A 22,200-nucleotide genomic window follows, 5' to 3' on the forward strand; every position below is an offset into this window, starting at 1 on the left:
GGGGATGTTTTATCAGGTGGAGACCTGGATGTGCGTCTGGGTGCAATGAAAAGGCCAGGTGGTCCAGGGAGAGCCCAGATCTTGGCCAGCCTGCATCAAACAGTCTGAAAGTAGTCTCTCTTACTGCCACAGGGCTTCAGGTGTTGCTCGGGGTGATGCAAAACCATCCCGTTGGATGGGTAGCAGGTTGTTGCTCGTGGCTGTTTCTGACTGCATGCCTGTTTTTTTTTTCTTCCCCCTCTTTGGTTCTTCTGGAGGTTGCTTCAGCCATTGAAATTAGTTGCTGCGGTACAACTGGACGACTGTGAGTAGGCAACATAGTGCAGGAGCACAAATTTGGGGGGGGGGTGTGTGTGTGTAGGCAGGTCGCCCTCTCCAGAGTTGTGTGAATCTTGAGCGTTTGTCTTTTCAGTGCAGGGTGCCATTTGGAGACACAGATGTCCATGTGAAACTCAGAGAGGCTGTTGCTTCTGTTTCCGCCCCCCTGCCGCCCACTAACTGTTGTTCCGGTGTCTTGCAGGCACAGAAGAATAAGGCAGGATGGATGTGTATGACCCTCAGACGCTGGGTGTTATGGTCTTTGGAGGTTTCATGGTGATATCAGCCATCGGGATCTTCCTGGTGTCCACCTTCTCCATGAAGGAGACGTCTTACGAGGAAGCCTTGGCCAAGCAACGCAAAGAGCTTGAGAAGACCCAGCAGCAGAAAATAGAGAAAAAGAAGAAAGAGAAACCTGTTGAGAAAAAAGGAAAAGCAAAGAAAAAGGAAGAGAAACCTAACGGGAAGATCCCGGAGCAGCAGTTGACTCAGGAAGTGACAGACTCTCCCAAGGATGTGGTTCTTGAGCCTGCTGTGGTGCCTGAGCCTGTAACTGTTGAGTCCCCGATCGCAGCAGTGACAGTGCCCCCCCAGGAAAAGGAGAAACCTGCTCCATCACCTAAGGAAAAGAGGAAGAAGGAGAAGAAGGTGGCAAAGGTAGAGCCCGCTCCTAGCCCGGTGTTGGCTTCTCCTCCTGTCAGTGTCCCCAAAAGTTCTCCTGTCCTGGAGGTGACCCCTAAGGAGGTGCCTGTTGTGGCCGTGCCACCGGTTGGTGCGCAGCAAACCGCTCCGGTCATCACCTCCGTTGCCACCAAGAAAACCGAAGCTCTTCCAACCCATGAGGAGCAGAAGCATGATGGACCAGTCAAGAAGAAGGCTGCATCCAAGAAGAAGAGCGAGCCAGGTAAGGCCAAATTCTTCTCCAAATAACCCCATCGAGTAAGCCAGCAGGGCATCTTGGTGCTGTTAAAACAGAGCTATGACGTTCCAAGGTCTCTTCATTCTTCTTCAGTGCTGGACACAGTGCAGCTGTAGAAAGGCTGTCTCTGGTGAGATGGACCGTGTGCACCAAGGGGAAGGTGGGTTGAAAAAGCCTGTACTGGACTGTAGTTCTCTCTGGGAGGAAGTAGAGTTAAAGGCAAGAGTTTATTGACTTGTTTTCACTCTGTAATATGTTGCCTCCTGCATCGGGTACCCCTGCTTGGTGCTTAGCTCCTTGGTCCAGCACACAGATGTTGAAGAGTTACAGGTTCTTCTTGGATTTGCTCCTGCGTTGGGGGTTTCTGATCAGATCTGCACACTGAAAATCAACGGGAGGTGCATGTGCCTCACCTGGGAGAGGAGGCAGCTGCCAAGGTGCTGGACATCTGGGTGGAAAGCCAAGACGAGGTGTTTTCCCCCTCCACCCCCAATAATTAGAAGAACACAGGAACTCTCCCTCTCTTCTTCTGCGGGGAGGTGGGTCACTGCTAGAGTTTCCTTCTGGTTCAGTGGAGTTGAAAAATGGCCTATGGAGTAGAGAGGATTGAAGGCATTTTATACTGCAGGGGACTGACCATAGAATGGTTAGAGGGAAGTGACTTTGGATGTGTCACAGGGAGAGGAAAGCTTGCCCGTCATCTTTCGTGCCTCACTTGATTGACTTGGAGATGGAAGTGATTAAAGAAGGTGGCCCTTAACTCTCCAGATTGTAAATAGGTGCAGGGAGGGGAGAAACACCTCTGTTGCTGGATTCTTGCCTCTCATTGCACCAACGAGAACAGTTTGGGTTTTATTTTTGGTTAAGTGATAATTACAGGCACTAAAAATGCAAGTGCTTTCAGACCTGTAGTAGTGTTCCCATGTGGGCACGGGGAAGAAATCTCTCAGGTGTTCTCAAAAGATGTGATGTGGAGCACGTAGGTTTCATATTTTTGTTTTAAAAAAAAAAAAGCCCAAACCCAACCAAACAAAAAGACTCCTCTACTTGCTAGCCTTCTCCAGCACATCCACACGTAGGCTGCTGCTGCGGAACCTGGCAGTTTCCACACCCGTGGAAAACTTCTTCTCAAAAGAAGAAGGCCTGCTACTCGGCAGAACGTTTTGCGGCTGCTGGTCTCCAAGGTTGGGTTAAAACCCTTGTGTCTGCCCCTCTGAGGAAAGTATTTTGCTAAAGGCCATCTCCACATAGGGATGAGGTTTGGAACGGTTTGAGGCACCCCTACCGGAGAGTATTGCAGCGATGGCGTAGGGGAAACTGGAGGGCAGCTGGTGCACGCAGGGGTGCTCTTCTCTAGTGCTGAAAAAACACAGCCCCAAATCCAAGCTGTTGCAGCTGAGGGAACGTGGATGGGAGATGAACTCTTAGCACTTGTTAAGTTGGGGAGGTTTTTTGAGCTGCTCCAAAGTTCCGAAGAGAAAGATCTGGGGATCCTGGTAGACAGCAAAATGACAATGAGCAAGCAGTGTGCTCTTGTGGCCAGGAAGGCCAACGGAATCCTGGGCTGCATAGGGAAGAGTGTGGCCAGTAGGTCAAGGGAAGTCATTCTCCCCCTCTACTCTGCACTGGTGAGGCCACAACTGGAATACTGCATCCAGTTCTGGGCTCCCCAATTCAAGAGAGACAGGGAACTACTGGAAAGAGTCCAGCGAAGGGCAATGAAGGTGATTCAAGGATTGGAGCATCTCCCTTATGAGGAAAGGCTGGGAGAGCTGGGACTCTTTAGCCTGGAGAAGAGAAGGCTGAGGGGAGACCTTATCAATGCTTATAAGTATCTAAAGGGTGGGTTGAAGGAGGAGGGAGCCAGACTCTTTTCAGCGGTTCCCAGTGACAGGACGAGGGGCAACGGGCACAAGCTGGAACATAGGAGGTTCCACTCAAATATGAGAAGAAATTTCTTTCCGGTGAGGGTGCCAGAGCCCTGGAACAGGCTGCCCAGGGAGGTGGTGGAGTCCCCTTCTCTGGAGATCTTCAAGCCCCGCCTGGATGCAGTCCTGAGTGATGTGCTCTGGGCAATCCTGCTTCAACAGGGGAGTTGGACTAGATGATCTCTATGGTGCCTTCCAACTCTAAAAAAATTCAGTGAAATTCAGTGAAGATCCACTCCTTTGGGTGTGAAGTGCTGACCCTGCATGGCTTAAAAGCCAAGAGTGACGTTTTAGTTGCTCCTGTAGGGTTTTTCAAAGGAAAGCTCTGGGCGGTATTTGCACCGTGAAGCTGGCTGCGGTTTGACCAAGGTATTGCGGGCAGCCTTTCGGCAGCCGTGGTCTCTCCTCCTTAAAGGCAGAAGCAACAAATTATCCTGTGGCAGAATAAAGATGGGTGCTCAAAGTGGCCAAAGGCACGTGCTTGGCCCCGAAGCAGGTGGCAGACCTGACCAAGAGCAGTGTGAGGTATTTCTCTCTCCTGCGGGGTTCCTTTTTAGCCTCCTGTGTCGCTCGAGGACTTGCTTGCAGGTGGTGAGCGTGTCCTCGGACCCCAGGTCGTTAGCTGGGACAGCAGGAGCCCGTGATACACGGGCAGAATTTCGTGTGGTGGGTCCCTCTGCCCAGCGGGACCCGGCCAAGGGAGGTGATGTGCCGTCCTGCATCCGTGCTGTGGCCAGCGTGAGGCAAGTGTGAGCCAAGCTCTCGGGGGCCCCGGTTGCACAAGACGATGGAGCTGCCCTGGCTGGGAAATGGCTGAGGCTGGGGAGAGAGACAGATCTTGCGGCTGCCAGGCCCTTGGCGCTGCCATCTCAAATGGATCTGCCAGAAGCCGGGAGCAAACGGTGCGTGCCGGAGCCGCTGGGGCATTCCTGGGCTTTGCTGCTCTTTTGCTGTGGTGGGTTGAGCACGGCTGGCTGCCCGATGCCCACCCAGCTGCTCTCGCAGTCCCCCTCCCCAACAGGATGGGGGAGAAAATCAGTGGAAAAGCTCATGGGTCAAGATGGAGAAAGGGCAATTACTCAGCAGTTACTATCACAGGACAAGAGGAAATGGGCACAAACTTGAAAACAAGAAGTTCCACTTAAACACGAGGAGGAACTTCTTTACTTTGAGGGTGGCAGAGCCCTGGAACAGGCTGCCCAGGGAGGTGGTGGAGTCTCCTTCTCTGGAGACATTCAAAACCCGCCTGGACATGTTCCTGTGGGACCTGCTCTGGGTGGACCTGCTTTGGCAGGGGGGTTGGACTAGATGATCTCCAGAGGTCCCTTCCAACCCCATGTTATTCTGTGATCACAGGCAAAACAGAACTTGACTTGGGGAAAACTAATTTAATTTTCCAGCTCAAATAGATGAGAAACAGAGGAAGAATTAAAACACCACCTCCTCCCCCTGCCCTTCTTCCTAGGCTCAACTTCACTCCTTCCTTCCCGACTCCTCTTCCTGCCCTCCCTGAGGGGCGCAGGGGGACGGGGGCTGTGGTCAGTCCATAACAGCTCCTCTCTGCCAATCCCTGGTCCAGCCTGGAGCCTTCCGTGGGCTGCAGTCCTTTGGGATGAACCTGCTCCAGCATGAGCTCCTCTCCAGGGGAATCTGGGGGTCTGAGCTCTGTGTTCATGAGACCCTGGCGTTAATGGCTTTAGAGGCTCTGGAGCTACTGGAATCCAAACTGCTTTTTCTTCTGGGAAGAAGAGGAAAATAAGCCCACAAGGCCATAGATACTGCACAGGAACTCCTAAACCACTGCCCTCCACTCTCTGTCCATCATGACCGTGTGCACTGTGGTCCTACAACAGCGTCATGGTTCCTGATGCTCCTTGGCTTTCCTGGGTTAGCAGTGGGGTAGGGCAAGAGTTGGAGTTATGTTGTTTCCTTAACAGAGCTGGAACAAACCTGACTGGTGTAAGGCAGGAGATGACCTTGCTGTGCTCTCCATTACTGGCACGTCTGCATGGGGTGATGTTCCCCAGCAAGGTTGTGCGGTCCAGCTTCTGATGCCCAACATGTCTCTGCTCCCTGGCATTGGCGAAGCATGCCCAGCTCCTGCTGGGAATCATTCCGTTGATGGAGGATGGTGGTAGGGTGGTGGGACCAGTAGCAGAGCCAGGCAGAGGTGACAGCTGGCTCAAGAAGCACATGTGTGTGATGAGGGTCATCTCCAGCACTTCTCATATTGCTTTCAATTAGAAAGGTATCAAACTTGACTGTTGGAAATCTGTGTGGACGCTGGTTTGAAATGCCAATTGTGGAGTTGAAGCCAACTGAGATGATGCTACTCGGCTCTGCCATGGGCTCGAGCGGTCCCAACCCCTCCTTCTCTCTTCCCTAGCACCCACGGACTCGGACGGGCCCCTCTACCTGCCCTACAAGACGCTTGTGTCCACCGTCAGCAGCATGGTGTTCAGCGAGGGGGAGGCCCAGCAGCTCATCGAGATCCTGACGGAGAAAGCGGGCATCGTCCAGGACACCTGGCACACGGTAGGGCTGCCAGCGCCGTTGTGGTCGCCTGCTGCTCCGTTGAGCCTCGGGAAGTGCAGAGGGGAGGGAAGGCGCCCTGTTTTTGGGCAGGCTGGCCTCAGGGGTCAGCCTTGGAGACCAGAGCTGAATCTTCCCCTGGAGCAGAGGGCAGGATCCCCACGCGTGTAGGGTAGAGGTGGTGGGTCCGGAGGTGGTCCTCCCTACTGATGTGCCACCTCGCCTTGGCAGGCCACGCAGAAAGGTGATCCAGTTGCTGTCCTGAAACGCCAGCTGGAAGAGAAGGAGAAGCAGCTCGCCGCCGAGCAGGAGGATGTGGCCGCTGCCAAAAACAAGCTGCGGGAGCTGAGCAAGGTGAGCACCACGCGGCCCTCCCGGCATCCCCGGCATGGGCTCTGCTCCTCATGGTCATGCCGGTGTGCCGCCCACTCCCAACATCTCATCCCCCATGGAGGTGAAGCCCAAGGGATGTCTGGGCCTTTCACCTGTTTGCTGTTTTCCCCCCCCAAAAAAAGGGTAGAAGATCCCCTCCTGGCCTCCTCTCCTGAGCCTGATCCAGCCTGGGGAGGCCCCAAGCCCAAAGAGCCGCAGGGTAGCGCCCGTTGGCAGCCACAGGAGAAGCAGGGGAAAGCCCTTCCCCTTTCAGCTCTTTGCTGCTTTAGGGAGGAAAATAAACCCCTTCTTGTCTCTGCCCGGATCCCCTGAGCTGAGAAAGAGCCAGTCCATCTCTTTTTAAGCAGCCTGATCCTATTTACAGCCCTCTTCCCCGATTCAGACCCCCATCTCCACCTCTTGTTGGGTATTGAAGTTGGAACAGAACCCCACCACCTGGCAGGGACCTGGCAGCAGTGGGACCGTCTCGTCTCCTGCAGGCAGGAGAGGAGAGGAGAGGACAAAACCATCCAGGTTGAGACCTGGATGTGCGTCTGGGTCAAAAACCAACAGGTGCTGCGCTGTGGGCAGCCCAGCCAGCCAACGGAGCATCCCTCCTCAGCGAAGGGGCGGAGGGTATTTATTTTAATTTTGTTGTTGTTGTTGTTGTTGTTTAAAGTATCACTGAATTTCACTGAATTTTTAGAGTTGGAAGGGACCATAAAGATCATCTAGTCCAACTCCCCTGCCGAAGCAGGATTGCCCAGAGCATGTCAGAGCATGTTACTCAGGACTGCATCCAGGCGGGTCTTGAAAATCTCCAAAGAAGGGGACTCCACAACCTCCCTGGGCAGCCTGTTCCAAGGCTCTGTCACCCTCACTGGAAAGAAGTTTCTTCTCATATTTGAGTGGAACCTCCTATGTTCCAGCTTGTGCCCGTTTTCCTGTTTTGCCCCAAACTCGGTGTGATGATATTGATCCCCAGGGGGTGAAAAAAATAAAATTCCAGGCTGTCTTACTCCTTTCTCTTAGCTGGCCCAATGTGGAACAACAGTGGCATCCAGTGGCCACAGAGCCCAAAACAAAATGCAGGAGGAAATGTAAGTGCTAAACGGCGTAGCTGGGCACGGGGGCAGCCCCGAAAGGGCTGAAATTTTAAGTCTTCCGAGCTAGGAGGCCACCAATTTCGCGTCCCCTTAAGGCAGGGAAACCCCGTGCGCTGAGGATTAACTGGGTGGCTTCTCTCCTCGAAGGAGCTGGCAGCCGAGCGGGCCAAGGCGGTGGCCGTGGAGGGCAGGCTGAAGGAGCAGCTGCTCGCCCGCGAGCGGGAGATCACAGCGGTGCAGGCACGCATGCAGGCCAGCTACCAGGACCACGTCAGCGAAACGCAGCAGCTCCAGGGCAAGGTGAGCCCCACGCTGTGCCCTGCGGCTTCCTTCTCCGGCTGCCCGGGTGGCTTTTGGTGGCAGATGAGTGGTTTTTTGGAGAAGGCTGAGGTGTTCGAGCAGACCAGAGCCTTGGGAAGGGTGAAACCCTGTGGTGCTCAAGGGAGTAGAGGCGCATGGGAGCATCCTTATGGGATGTTGCTTTCCCAGGGGGGCTGTCAGCATCAGTAGACATCCCCCTGTGTGTTGCCAGTCCTTCTTGCTCATTGTGTGGGCTTCACAGGGAGAGCAAAGGGGCTGGTGGTGGTATTAACCCCTGTTGGGCTCCTCTAGATCCGGACCCTGCAGGAGCAGCTGGAGAACGGCCCCAACACACAGCTGGCTCGCTTGCAGCAGGAGAACTCCATCCTGAGGGACGCCCTCAACCAGGCCACCAGCCAGACGGAGAGCAAGTAAGGCGAGGGTTGGGGGCAGAGGCTGGGGGCTGCTCTCTGGCAAACCCTGGGGGGTGGCTGTCCCATCAGGCTTGGTAACCCCCTTTCCTGAAGGGGTCTCCAGAGGCACCCCGACTAGCTGGAGGTAGAGGAGGGAGCGAGGAAGAGCTTGCCAAAGGGCTGCTGGGGGGCTGGCAGGGGAAATGAGGATGTTTTTCCCCACGCCATGGGGAAGAGCAGGGGAAAGACCCTCTCTGCTTTGGGGTCATCTCTGCTGACGCTAGAGCCAACAGGCACCAGAGCAGGGGAGAAGGGACCAGGAGGTGCAGTGGCCGTTCCCCTCTTGGGGGAGCTTGTGCTCTCAAACTTCAGAAGAAATGCAGCTGGCTCTTTGACGGGAGCGATGCTGTAGAGATCCCAGACCTGTCCGGTGCGCGCAGGACAACCAGGAGCTAGGTAGAAGAATTTCACATTCCCTTTTATAGAAAGTCTGAAATGGCTGGTGATTAACAGCAGTAAAATAATTACAGACCGGACTCGAACTGCTTAGAGCGCTTCCTCTTGTGTCTGGGAAGGCAGATCCTCTCGTCCTCTACTTCATGAGAAAGGAATGTCTCCTGTGATTGAAACGCGGCTTTTGAAAAGCGATTTGTCAGCTCTTTCCACCCCCTCCCTGAAGGACCAGGCGTAACCTAGAGATGGGCAAACGCAACCATTAAGATGTTTCAAGCCCTATATCAGGCCCACAGGAGGATGCATTCCCCCCCCCACGCCCCCAAAGTAACATCAGAGGTGCTTGACTGGCCTGTGGGCTAAAATGACCCTGCTTCTCTTGGTGCAGGCAAAACGCTGAGCTGGCCAAGCTCCGGCAAGAGTGCAACAAGCTGATGAAAGAGCTGTCTGAGAAGTCGGAGGTGCTGCAGCAAGAGGAGCAGCAGAAGAAGAGCTGGGAGATCAAAGCGGTGGCCTCCGAGAAGCAGATCGAGCAGCTGCAGGTCAGGCAGGCGCCGGCAAACCCCCTCCCCTCCCAGAGACGGGGCGGGTGGGTAAATTGCGTGGGATCGAGAAGATCCCACTCGGCCGTGGGAAGAGCTTGGAGGGAGATGAGTGTCCGTGGTTGGAAAGCGAGCTGCCTTGGGGACCTTTTAATTGCCGCCCTCCCCCCCTTCCCCCCGTTAGTTTGTCACACGCGACGCGCGTTTTGTGCAGCATCACCAGCAAAGCCCAGGCACCACGACGCCCTGGTTGAAGCCGTTCTTCTCGCTCACCCGTGAAGCTCAAGAGCCTGGTGTGAAGGTGTTGGTGGTGGGGGTGAAGCCTAGATGATGCACGCTGCTGGGTGGTACCCTAAGGCGGGAGAGGAAACCCGCTGGCCCCCACCAGCCTGTCCTCACCTGCGGTGCTCTTTCTCAACACGGCTGTTTTTAAGCCTGTTGCTCTCCCTCCTTGGGGCAGGAGGGTAGAGCTTGTGGCTTGCTTTGTTGTCACCAGGGCGTGGCTGGGTTTTTGGGGTTTCTCGGGTTGTTTAAAGGCCACCTCCCAAGCAGAGCCTCTGAGCACGCTGTGGGCGGAGGAGCGGCGGCGCGTTGCCTGCCCGCAGGATGTATCCACGCAGGGAAGAGCATCTTCTGGCGGGGTGGCAACGCTCCTGCTGGGATTCAGCCAAGCCAGGGGCTGGGAGCATTGATCCTGGATACCGCTGACCCGAGAACTTGTACTTCTTTCCCCTAGGGCTGGCAGGACAGGGTAAGGGACGTGGTGGGTCCCTCCTGCACGTGCTGTGGTCCCCAAATTGCTCTGGCCTCTTTACAAAGGGGCTGCGGCGGTGGAGACCTTTAGCTGCGCGTGCCAAAATGCTTTTGTAGAGGTGATCTCAGAGCAAGGGGCCTTCAGTATCCTTGGTCTTAATTTTTTCTGATACCTGGGGATGCACGTCTGTTTTTGGTGGCCCCTGCTGCTTTTGCAGGTGAGGAGCAAGGGGTTGACCTGGGCACACTGCCGGCATGAAGGCAGAAGCTGCCTTCCTGGCTCAGAACACCACCAGCTTCTAGGCATGTTTTTAGGTCAGCTTCTCCAGGGCTGTCAGCTTGCTGCATGCCTTAATACTAATTAAGTAAATCATACTAGCTGCAAGACTTTAAAGCCAGCGATGTATTTAAGGTGCCTGGGGGTGCTAGGGAGAATGCGCTCCATAGTCACACCTGGAGCTCTGAGCTGAGGATATGGGGTCGATTCCTCAAAAAATGGAGAAGTCCTGCTTTCTGGGTGGTTCTGGAAGCATCACTCCAGAGACAAAGACCAGGCTGCTGGTTTGCCTTCTGTCCTCTCCACACAAAGCGATGTCTCTGCATCTGCAACAGTGCAACCCGCACCCGTAGAGCTGCTGGTTTGCAGCACGTTTCTTCTCCTCCTCTTCCTCCTTCTCCTTCTCCTTCTCCTTCTCCTTCTCCTTCTCCTTCTCCTTCTCCTTCTCCTTCTCCTTCTCCTTCTCCTTCTCCTTCTCCTTCTCCTTCTCCTTCTCCTTCTCCTTCTCCTCCTTCTCCTTCTCCTCTTCCTCCTCCTTCTCCTTCTCCTCCTCCTCCTCCCCTGCCTTCCCCCTCAAAGCGGCTGCCTTGGCCAGACCTCTTCCTCCCTGCTTTCTAAGATGGAAAAAAAAGAGTCTTCCCTGGCCCAAACTGCACAGAAAATTCCTCTGTGTGTGGAAACACGTGGCTGGGTGTCTCCATCCTGCTAAGCACCGTGGCAGTACCTCTCCCTGCTGGGCTGGGGCCACGCATTAGGAGCGGGGCTTTGAGAGGTCTTTCAGAGCTTAGCTCTCCAGAGAAGAAGATGGCCGTGGTCTTGGCCCAGAACCGAGACGCTCGGGTGTTGTTTGCTTCCCACTTGAGGGCTGGCAAACGATAAAAAGCGAGCGCAAGGCAAGATACTTCACGCGTGGCGGGGGGGGTGGTGCGTGGGGGAAGGATGACTTAAACCCCCCCAAAGCACAGCTTAAAAATAACGTTATGCGACACATGGAGCTTTGCTTCAAATTGGCCGGGGTGCTTGGCACACTACGGAAAGCCATCCAGAGGGACCTGGACAGGCTTGAGAGGTGGGCTGGTGCAAACCACATGAAGTTCAACCAGGCCAAGTGCAGGGTCCTGCACCTGGGACGTGGCACAATCCCAGGCACAAATACAGGTTGGGCGGAGAATGGCTGGAGAGCAGCCCTGAGGAGAAGGACTTGGGGGTGTTGGTGGATGAGAAGCTCAACATGAGCTGGCAATGTGCACTGCCAGCCCAGAAAGCCAACCGCATCCTGGGCTGCATCAAGAGAAGTGTGGCCAGCAGGTCAAGGGAGGTGATTCTGCCCCTTTACTCTGCCCTCGTGAGACCCCACCTGGAATACTGTGCCCAGCTTTGGAGTCCTCAACACAGGAAGGACATGGACCTGTTGGAGCGGGTCCAGCGGAGGGCCACAGAGATGATCAGAGGGATGGAGCACCTCCCCTATGAAGACAGACTGAGAGAGCTGGGGTTGTTCAGCCTGGAGAAGAGAAGGCTCCGGGGAGACCTCATAGCAGCCTTCCAATATCTGAAGGGAGCCTACAGGAGAGCCGGAGAGGGACTCTTTGTCAGGAAGTGTAGTGACAGGACAAGGGGTAACAGTTTTAAATTGGAAGAGGGGAGATTTAGATGAGATATTAGGAGGAAATTCTTTCCTGTGAGGGTGGTGAGACACTGGAACAGGTTGCCCAGAGAAGCTGTGGCTGCCCCATCCCTGGAGGTGTTCAAGGCCAGGCTGGATGGGGCTTTGAGCAACCTGGTCTAGTGGGAGGTGTCCCTGCCCATGGCAGGGGGGTTGGAACTCGATGATCTTTAAGGTCCCTTCCAACTCTAACCATTCTATGATTCTATGATTCTCTTCCTGCCATGCAGGCTTCCCAAAGAGAGGTGGAGGCAACGCTGCAGAAGAGGGTGGACGAAGTAAGCGATGAGCTCCGCAAAACCCAGAGCAGCTACAAAAGCCTGTTAGCAGATGTGGAAAAGGCCAAAGGACAGCAGCAGAGCATTGCCGGTGAGGACCTCGGATGGGCATGGGGAAGAGGTGTGGGGTGATCTTGGGGCTTTTAGGGCTGGTGGGGCTGGTCAGGGCAGGACGTGTAGATCTGGGGTTGAGTTGGGATACTCGGTGTAGGTGTGAGCAAGGTGTAGGACTGGTCCATGGCTCTATCCTAGGATGCCACTCCAATACCTCTCCCTTCCTGCCCTTTCTATGCCTCCTGAAAGCATCCACAGCCAAGGCGTCTTTGCCCAAGGGTCCTGCTTGGCCAGGGCAGGATGGGGAGTCTCCAAATATGTTTGCACTTGCCTTACTGCGTTTCTCATCCCTTCCTCCGACAGAACTGCAGGCCAAGCTGCTGAGCTCCGAAGCAGAGGTTAAAAGCAAATTGGTGGAGCTGGACAACGTGAAGGGCAAGCTGCAAGATGCCAGCTCGGAGAACACGAGGCTCCTGGAGAGGATCAAATCCATTGAAGCTCTGCTGGAGGCAGGCCAGATGAGGGAGGCAGAAAAAGACAGAGACTTGCAGGTCGTGCGGTCGTTTATTTGGGGTGGGAGGAGGAGAGGCGGGGTGGGGGGGGGGGCGTTACACGGCTCAAGGAAGTGTTTTTGCACTGTGTTAATGCAGTACTTGTGCTGTCTCTGCTCTGGGATCCTCTCTGGGATGCTGCATCGCGTGCCTAGGACAAGTAACGAAAGTGCTTTCTCTCTTCCAGGCAGCCAATGAAGCAGAAATGAAGCAGCTGCGGTCAAGGTGGGTCTAGGTGCACATGGAGACTGCTACGGCACCTCCAGCTGGCTGTCCATGTGTCCCAGGCTTCCCCGGGTGCTGAGCCCTGTGGGTGAAGGCTTCTCGCCCTCTGTGTTAGCCAGGCTTGGGGACTGCGAAACTGGGAAGACAAGGTCAATCCTGGCCAGCACAGCTGTTTAAAATATTAATTGGCTCCAGTGCTGGCCCCAAATAACAGCCAGTCCCTTCTGAAGTGAGACTGTAATTGCTGGCAGGCACATGGAGGCAAACTGCTCCTGCAGAACAGGAGGTTCTGGTGGTGTTGGTGCTGGGGGGTGGGATGTCTCTCATCTGAGCCCCTGCTCAAAGCTGGGACAACCAGAGGAGGTTTCTGGAGAAGGTTTCCAGGTATATCCAACGATGGAGATTCACCACCTCTCTGGGTGCCCGTTCCAGTGTTTGACAACCTCTTCATCCCACACCCCAGTGCAAAAAGGTTTCCTTCATTTAACCGGAGTTTCCCATGTCATGAGTTATGCCTGTTGTCCATTGTCCATGTGCTGGGCACCTTTAAGAAGGCTCAGGCTCTGCAAGGGGGGGAAGAGTTCTCAGATGCCCCTACTGCCAGCAAGCATCCAGTGTTCCTCAAAAGAAGGACAGCTGTTTAGTTGTCCTGGGACCTCAAGAGACTTGGGCGGTTCTTGTCAAGGACCTTGGTCTGCTCAAGCTGAGGCTCCCTTCAGGGCAGATGGTGGATCTGGGGGTGTGCAGGCTCCTGGGCATCTTGTCAGCAGCCTTGATTTATGGTTGCTCAAAGTAGTAGGATGATGCTTTTAAAATGCAGAGCTGTGGGCTATCTCAGTCTAACGAGCCGTGGATGGGAGTGTGTCGGGAGCAGTCCCAGTTGTGTAAGCTGGAATTTCTGGCCTTTGGATCAGGTTACTTCTTCCTCTTACCCTGGGTGTACAGCCAGCCAGCTACTCGCTTGCTCGTTATTGCTGATAAGCCGGTAGGAAACTAGATCCCGCAGAATTGCCGGGGCAGTGGTTTTTAGTCCCACTCCCCCCTCCTCCTCCTGCTGTGTGTACATCCCGGAACACACCGGGAGAGGGAGGGCTGTGGTCTCCTTCTTGACAGCTCGCTACCTGGGAGGGAGGGGGATGCTGAGACTCACTCCTGCATCCTGCCCTTCCAGGCTTCAGGAGAAGACGGACCAGCTCTCGTCCTTGGAAAGGGAAGCCACGGAGCTGCGAGAGGCAGTGGAGCAACAGAAGGTGAAAAACAACGTACGTGAGTGAACCGGGCTCGGCTTTTACTGCTCACAGTTTTTTCCTCCAAAGCCCAGGTCTCTGGGGTTTGAATGACAGCCCATCATAGTCAGCTACCAATGGTTCCGCGGTGCGGCCAGAGGCTATTCCAGCCCTGTGGAACACTGGAGGCATACCAGAGAGCAGGAATCCCCCTGGCAGGCTGCGCAGCTCGAGCTGGTGGGCTGCAGCAGGCTGCCTGGGTGGAGGTGTCTGTCCCCTGTTCTCTTAGGAGGTTTAGGACCCGGTAAGCCAGGGAGATCCTTCACCAGCAGGGTCAAGGCAATCCCTGAGCAGGGGTCCCTCACACCTCATTGCTCCTCTGCTCCTCATCCCTCTACTACAAGGTGGTACCAGTAGTGTGGGGGCAACCTTGCAGCCCTCCTCTTGGTCTGTGTCCTCTCCAGGCAGCTCTGGGCATCCTGAGGGCTGCTTCTCCCTCCTCCATCCAGCTTTGGTCTGCTCCCCCAAGGCCACCTGCCTGAGTGATGCATTGGGTCACTGCATGGATGGAGGGGAAAGGGATGCATGTGGGCAGTGGGATGGAAGACCCTTGACAAAAGTGACGGGCTGCTGCCCATTTTCTTGAGTGGAGGCTTTGAAATCCTCCGCAGTGCCAACAAGCATCTTGGTGGCCTTTGACGTGATGTGTGGCTTATTGCCCTGTGTGTGGTCTCGGCAGGACCTTCGCGAGAAGAACTGGAAAGCAATGGAAGCATTGACCACGGTGGAAAAGTCATGCGAGGAAAAACTACTTGCTGCTACAAAAGCAAAGGTGAGGCTGGCGTTTCTCTCTAGTGGTGATGCTGGTGTTGTAGGGGAAACATTCAGCCTCCCCGAGTCACCAGAGATGCTTGCCCTAGGTTGCCTGCCTCCTCTTAGGAGCAGCGCTGGCCCAACCCTCCTGCCAGCTTCTCCAAAGTCTGTCTTGAGGGCTGTGTATCCCCAGTACAGGTCATGGTTGGGGAACTGGGAAGATGGGTGAACTGGAAGGGACATCTTGGTGGTTCTCAGCAGCAGCAGTTTCTCTGTTGGCTTGTTTCTCTGTGCCGGCTCACCCCTGTAGGCACAGAAAAGCAGGACCAGTATTGGCAGCCTGGCTGGCAGGCACCCCACACCTCCACCCCATGCCAGTTTGTCCCTCTTACAGGAAGAGCTGGCCCAACAGCTGGACGCGCTCCAGACGCGAACCAAGCAGACGCTGCTCTCTGCCCTCCCCGGAGTCACTGTGTCCTCGCAGCAGGTGAGCATGGGCTTTCTCAGAACCCCGCAGAGCCTCCACCACACGGGAAGGAGTGATGTCTAAGCATCCTTTTCCTTCCCTGTCCTCTTTTTTTTCCAACTCAGGATTATGACACGTGGCTACAAGAGTTTAAGGAGAAGACCGTGGATGCACTAAAGCAGCAGACCATTACAACAGAGCTCCCAGTAAGTGAAGGGGCTGGAAGGTGGAGGGGCGAGGGAGCACCTGAGGGTCACTCGTTTCTTTTCCTCACCTCTCTCTCTCCATCCCTTCCCTCTCTTTTCAGGATTCAGCACTTAAATTAAAAGAGGCAGAGGAAGCGCAAAGCACTTTACAAGCAGAATGTGAGCAGTATAGAGCTATCCTTGCAGAGACGGTAAGTTGCAGCCTTGGTGCTGTGTTGATCTTCCACTACAAGTACTTCTTGAGAGGTCTTCTGGCAGCCCATGCTGCCCGTGGGTTCATGGTGGGCATCCCTCAGTATGTTGGGGGGCTGCCATGTGGAAGACTATTTGCCAATGAGACAGGGCAATAGGAGAAACCTGAATTTCTAGAGCTCTTCTTCAGCCTAATTGTGTTGGAAACCTTCCTGGTGGTGGTGGGATGTGGCACACCAAGGGCTCTGATGAGCAGGGTGGTTGAGCCAGCCTGCTGGGAGCCCCTAGCCCCACCTGGGGCACCTAACTCTGTCATCCCTTCTTTGGCCCAAATCCTTGGAGAGGCGTTGGGTATGCCAGGGCTTCCAGCCCTGCCACTGCTTGGCTTGGGAGGGCTGGAGGAGGTTTGGGCTCAGCTGAGGCTTTGCCAACAGGAAGGGATGCTGCGAAACCTGCAGAAGAGCGTGGAGGAGGAGGAGCAGGTGTGGAAAGCAAAGCTCACAGCATCTGAAGAGGAACTCCAAAAGGTGCGTGTTTGGGGCACACCTGGGTTTGTCGCTCATGGAGCTGGGGGGGCTGTTGGCTGTAAATGGGATGGTGACCCTAACTATTCCTGCCAGCCTTGAACTCTGAGACACAGGGACGTTTCTTCCTAAATCCACCTCTCCCATCACCAAACCAGCAGACAAGAAGCCCAGCTAAGCCTCTCTTTCTCCTGGATCCCACCTTCCCACCTGATGTGTGCCTAGACCCTGCCAGTGGAGCTGGAGGAATGGTTGCAGCTCCCCAGCTCAGGCATGGTAGTTGGGAAACCACGTCACCACTTCACTAATCCAAGCTCTGATGCTTGGAAATTGGGCTGAGCCCTCCTGGTGGGCGCTGGCTTAACGGGGGGGAGAGCACGTGCAGGACTCTTGGACTCCCATTTTCAGAAGAACTTGGCTTGCTCTCAAAACCCGGGTTAACCTTGGCGTTCGTTGAGCCTTCGGAAAGGAGCTGAGGCTTAAGCCACGTACTGCACATAGTTTTGAGTCCAGCTGTCTGTCTAGCTCTGGGTACTGCTCTTCCTAGTTAAAAAGCCAGCCGGCAGCTGCCAGAGAGCCGTGGTTGCCCAGGAGTTTAGTGGGGAGCACGTTCCCTGAGCTCTCGTGATTTAGGTGGAGTCTAGGAGAACTGGGCCGGCCGTGCCTTTCCTGCAAAGCAGACTGAAGTTGAGATTGAATGCAGAACTTGAGATGCAGAACTGAGATGAAGCCGCTTTCCACGGTCTGGCTGCTCCCCGTCCATCACGTGGGGTTTTGAAGTTATCTGGGGCTGCAGGGAGGTGGGGGAGCTCTTGTACAAGAGATCTTTGATTTCTCAGCCAGTTGCTGGCTCCTGCAGGGCCAGCGCTGCCGAAGGCTGGTGTAGGATTGCACCGGGATGACGTGGCTGCTGGTTTGTGCTGGCAGCAGGGTATGCGTGATGGGATGAACGTCTGGTGGTTAGGGCAGGTCCCAGAGCAGTCCTGCCTCTCTGTGGAGAAGAGACGAACTCCTCCATTCTGAAAAATTCAGCAACCGTGGAGTCCTCTTCAAATATCAGTCCAAGTTTAAATGCAAACCCCATGCTTTTTTGTGATAGCTTGGCTTCTCTTAATAGCAAAGCCCATGACACCTCATTGGAAAGTCTACCTTGCTGCTTCCAAACCAAAGGCACTTTCAGTAGGAAACTTGCACCGAGTCTGGTGCCAGTTTCTAGGGTGTTGAAAGCTGACTGCAGCCAGCTGAAGTCCTGCAGGCAAAAGTTGTTACCTTCCTCCACGATTTACGGCCTGGGCTTGTTGGACTCGTCCTCCCTGGGAAGAGGAGCTCCTGCCCTGCAGGCTGTGGAGCTCCGCTTTGGTGTCAGGTCTCTTCTCCACTTGGGTACAGGATGAAGTGGGAGAGGTGGGAATGAAACACTGGCAGGTTTTTGGTTGAACAAAAGATGCTGGGTGTCCATGTGAGACGCGCTTCACTCACCTTTCCTCATCCTTTCTGGCTTAGTCACAACTCCAGCTGAAATCCCTTGAAGACATGGTGGAGAAATTGAAAGCAGATTTGCAGAGCACAGATCAGGTAAGGCTTTTTTGGATATGGGAGAAGGTCCCCATGCAGGTGCCAGGTGGATACGTGCCGTGCTTGGGCTGAGTCAGGACCTATCTCCTGACTTGTCCTGGGGAAGGCAGTCTTGGATCATGGGATGTTTGGGATGTGTTGGACCTCAATCAATCAACTCCCTCCTGCTTTCCTCCCTTTTAATCCAGCTAAAGGAATACACCTCCCTTCTGGAAACGCAACTGGAAAATCACTTGGAGACAGCCAGCTCCGAACGCCAAAACTACACAAAAGAAGTTGAAGTTGTAAGTGTGGCGGCTGTTACCTTCTTAAACGCTTCCTTCTTCTAAGCCTGGCTCACCACCATCCACGTTTCGGGGATTTGGGGAGTGTCCTGGGGATCTGCAGCTTTGCAAAGCAGGAGAAAACAGATGGAGGTGTTTGCTGTGGTCTGGGTTGTAGACATCTAAAGTCAGGAGGTCCATTGGCAAGGTGATGGGACAGGGAGATCTGTATGGAGATGCTGTCCACTGCTCCTCGGTGGCCTGTGGGATTTCTTTGCCTCAGGCGAGACGGAGCTGTCTCACGGCCGTCTCTCTGAGCAGACATCAGCAGGCAGGTTAGTGAGTGATGCCAACATGGACTCTTTGAGAAGGTGTTGCATCAGAAAAATGCTTCCTTGGGCCAAGGAGCTCCAAAACCAAGTGCATAAATGGACCTTTTTCTTTTTTTTTTTTTTTGTCTTTCTATTCCTCCTCGACAGTTGAGGCAGCTCTTGTCAGAGTCCCAGAATCAACTGGAGGCAGCGAAGACGGAAACTCAGAAGCAGAGCAAGGAGCTGGCCCTGGTAAGGAGGAACCCCCAGGGTGCCCTGCTGGGACCTCGCTGCTCGGCCTGGGGCTGGTTGGCAAACCCAGCTGTGGGGCCAGCATCCTCCCCGCGGATTCAGGGAGGGGAGGAAGGCACGGCCAGCGCAGGGGAAAACCCAGTCCTGCCGGGCACCAGACAGATCCAGCTCTCAGAGGGGATGTTTGAGACCCAGGAGGAGATTTTTATTCATCTGCTTTTCCCTCCGGTGATGGGGGTGGGAAGGAAGGGAGAGCAGCAAGGCTTGTGCAAGCTGGCGTGTAGCAGAAAATACTCAGCCGCCCCACCACTGGATGCTGGTTACCCCAGCACCACCCTGGGGCAGGGGTTTGAGTGCCTTAAGCATCCATTCATCCATCCATCCATCCATCCATCCATCCACCCACCCATCTCTGGATGGGAGGACTGAGGCTGTGCAGCCCATGTGTAGGGGTCCCTCGGGGAGCTGAAGGATGGGGCTTGGTTTCTGCAGCTAAGTGGGGAAGAGGACTGGGATGTAGGGCCAGGGAGATAACAGAGGACTTCTGTTTGAAAATCCATGCTGTGATTGTGAGAGGCTCAGGAGTGGAGGTGGGACTATGGTTTCCCTCGGGTGCTGTGACTCTTCCCAGCTTCGCAGCCATTACTGCCCAGCTTCCTCAGCGAGCCAATACAGCCCCTTGCTCTCGAGGGAATGTGGTGTGGGGTCGTTATTAGTCTTAATCTCATTAGGGGGGCAGGTGGTTGTTAAGCATGGGGCACATTTGTGTTCATCTAGCCACCTTCCCTTTCTTCTGACCAAGGCAGGCTGTCGGTGCTGCAGCGATGTATTTGGCACCTCAATCCAAGAGAGATATCGAGGTGCTGGAGCGGGTACAGAGGAGGGCAACGAAGCTGGTGAAGGGCCCGGAGAATAAATCGTACGAAGAACGATTGAGGGAGCTGGGACTGTTTAGTTTGAGGAAGAGGAGGCTAAGTAGTGACCTCATCACTCTCTACAACTACTTGAAAGGACACTGTAGAGAGGTTCGTGCTGGTCTCTTCTCACAAGCAAATAGCGATAGAACAAGAGGGAATGGGTTCAAGCTCCAACAGGGTAGGTTTAGACGGGACATTAGGAAGAAATTCTTCACAGTAAGAGTGGTCAGACACTGAAACAGGCTGCCCAGGGAGGTGGTTGAGTCACCATCCTTGGATGAGTTTAAGAGTTGCTTAGGTGTGGTGTTGGGGGATATGGTGTAGGGAAGAACTTGGTAGAGTAGGGTAGATGGTTGGGCTCGATGATCCCAAGGGCCTTTTCCAACCTAGATGATTCTATGATTCTATGATGCAGGATGGAGTGGGGTGAGTTTGATGGGGGGGGTGTGTGTGTTCAAGTAACTGCCTCCCCAGCCATCCCAGCTATGATCGATGGCAAAATGGGACCTGCCACCCTGCCTCCGTTGCTTTATTTAACACCTCAACTATGTTAGTGCATGGTTGCCACTCAGCAGCGGCTTTAAACCAAGGTGTGAGTGATTAAAGGAGAGCAGAGGAGGTGTGAGAGCATGTGCCCTGCACCCCTGGGAGCTGTTGTGCCTCAAGCTGCCCAGGTTAGGTGCCACCATCCTGCGTCTAGCAGAAACTGAGGTGGCTTTCCAAACATTTCAGCTCGTGCGCAAGCAAAAAAAAAAAAAACCGGCAAACTTTCCCTATATATAGGTCCTTGTGGGTCTTGTAAGGGCTGCGGTGCGGGGGTGTGTAACTGAGCCCGGCTTGCTGGTCCTCCTTCCAGGTCAGGCAGCAGTTGAGTGAGATGAAGAGCCATGTGCAGGATGGAGAAGTAGGGGGGTTACAAGCTGACCCCAGCGAGCCTGCGCCCCTGGAGGTTAGGGTGGTGAGACCGCTCGCCGTGGAGGCACTGACCCTTAACCATGTCCCTTGTCCTGTCTCAACCATCTTTAACCGCATGGAGAAATGCATGTGGCTTTGCTCAGGGCTGTCATGGCTGTGTCGTGTCCCGTCCTGTCCTGTGTGTTGAGGGGGAAGCCAACCCCCCCATCCCTTCAACTCTGTGTCTTATTCCTGCTGGGAGCACGTCGCCAGCCATATTTTTGCCAGGCTGTTCCCCTTGGGAGCACTCCGTCACGGCATCAGGCTGGCAGGATTTTGGGGGAGGCAGGCAGGGGATGCTGCAAGCCCTCGGGCCAGCGTTGCTGCACGACGATGCCCCCTTGGGTTTGGGGCTCGGGTCTCCTCGGAGGAAGGGGACACCCTGACAGAGCTGTGCCGGGATGCCTTCCCAGCTGGTGGGGATTAGGATTACAGAGGGCTCCGTAAATCCTACTGGAGCCAGGCTGAGCGCATTAGCAGCGGCTCTTCCCTTTCAGGCTAACGCCTCTCGCCGGCGACGGTGCCGCCACGATCCGGGCTCTGTCTCCGTCCTTTAATCCCGTTAAGTGTGGAGGCTTCTCCCGGGCACAGGGACCTGCCGGGCAGACACGTCCTCGGCTGTGGGGTGCCTCTCATCCCTAGTCCCAGCTGGCCCTGCCTGAAGAGCAGGCAAAATTTGGCAAAGCCAAGCCCCGGGCTCCCGTCGGCATCCTCCCAGCTTTTGTGCGGAGAGGAGATGCTGGTACCTATTGCCCTCTTGGTGCCCTGGGGAGAGCTTCAGTTTTCATTTCTTCTGTCGAGACCAGCTTTCTTGGTCGTGTCCCCGTTGGCTCATCTCTTGGATCTCTTTTTTTTTTTTTAAAAAAAAATTTATTTCTGGATGTTTTCCCCTTTCCTCAACACAGTTGAAAACCCAGCTGGAGCAAAACGAAGCGCTGGTGGAGAAGGAGCAAGTGCTGCGGCAAAAGCTGGCAGTGGAGCTGGAGGAGGTGGGTGCGGGCGAGGAGGATACGAGGCTTTGCAAAGCCTTTATGGGTTCTTGGGGCTGCTAATGAAGCCCCAGAATTAATTTGAAGTTTTTTTTCCCCATCCCTGTCCATGTCTCGGACGTTGCCGCATTCCCTCGCGCGTCTGCAGAACTTCTTGCAGCAGCTGGGCTAAAGCCACATGGCGTTGCCAGCCCCTCACGAGTCCCCCCATGTTTTTTTCCAACACTTTCCCTTCAGGATTAAGGGCTTTAACCGGGTTTCATGCTGCTTCTGGCCAGAAATGCCGTCTTCCCGGTGGAAGCTGGATGGGCAGAAGCAACACGTTGCGTTTAGCGTCCAACCGTCCAACAGCGGCTGTGTAACCTAACTCTTCACCGGAGGAGGACCCACGGGGGACCAGGGGCTGTGTGGGGCAGGATGCAGGAGGTGCCTGCTGCCATCAGCTCGTGTGTTTATCGAGCGTGTGTCCCTTTTCCAGGCCCAGAGATCAGCGTGCAGTTTGCAAGCAGAGCTGGAAAAGCTGCGACTGGCTGAAAATGCCGCAGCCTCGGACACGGAGGAGGCCCAGCATCTCAAGGTGATTTGGCTGCCGTGTCCCAGAGAGACTACGGGCATGATTTATCATTCTTGGGGATGGCGGAGCGAGGTAGATGGTTTCCTTGCAGGTAGCTCCCTGCCCTGGGACTGGCTGTGAGCTCTTGACGTGGCTGAAAGCCAGCAGAGTGCAAGTCACAGCCCCTTGGTCCGTGTTGGCCAAGATATGGGTGATGCTCTTAGCAAATGCTCTCGCAGGCTGGGCTTTTCATGTATTGGGAAATCATTCTG

At 54.8% G+C, this 22,200-nt stretch overlaps 1 protein-coding gene across 1 annotated transcript in view; it reads left to right on the forward strand.

Moving 5' to 3' along the window:
- The window catches only part of RRBP1 (ribosome binding protein 1), a 29,894-nt gene that overhangs the window by 6,503 nt on the left and 1,191 nt on the right, over positions 1-22,200 (forward strand). The window contains exons 2-22 of the mRNA XM_074144244.1: positions 521-1,222; positions 5,552-5,700; positions 5,929-6,051; positions 7,323-7,475; positions 7,788-7,906; positions 8,730-8,883; positions 11,810-11,948; positions 12,275-12,462; positions 12,650-12,687; positions 13,859-13,949; positions 14,653-14,745; positions 15,121-15,213; positions 15,318-15,398; positions 15,500-15,589; positions 16,025-16,117; positions 17,618-17,689; positions 17,878-17,973; positions 18,432-18,515; positions 20,289-20,381; positions 21,292-21,375; positions 21,854-21,952. Of these exons, the coding sequence (XP_074000345.1) occupies positions 541-1,222; positions 5,552-5,700; positions 5,929-6,051; positions 7,323-7,475; positions 7,788-7,906; positions 8,730-8,883; positions 11,810-11,948; positions 12,275-12,462; positions 12,650-12,687; positions 13,859-13,949; positions 14,653-14,745; positions 15,121-15,213; positions 15,318-15,398; positions 15,500-15,589; positions 16,025-16,117; positions 17,618-17,689; positions 17,878-17,973; positions 18,432-18,515; positions 20,289-20,381; positions 21,292-21,375; positions 21,854-21,952 (2,814 nt within the window). The 5' untranslated portion in view covers positions 521-540. The remainder of the gene's footprint in view (positions 1-520; positions 1,223-5,551; positions 5,701-5,928; positions 6,052-7,322; positions 7,476-7,787; positions 7,907-8,729; positions 8,884-11,809; positions 11,949-12,274; positions 12,463-12,649; positions 12,688-13,858; positions 13,950-14,652; positions 14,746-15,120; positions 15,214-15,317; positions 15,399-15,499; positions 15,590-16,024; positions 16,118-17,617; positions 17,690-17,877; positions 17,974-18,431; positions 18,516-20,288; positions 20,382-21,291; positions 21,376-21,853; positions 21,953-22,200) is intronic.

The sequence above is a fragment of the Numenius arquata genome, chromosome 2 (assembly GCF_964106895.1).
Source record: "Numenius arquata chromosome 2, bNumArq3.hap1.1, whole genome shotgun sequence".
Taxonomy (NCBI): Eukaryota; Metazoa; Chordata; class Aves; order Charadriiformes; family Scolopacidae; genus Numenius; species Numenius arquata.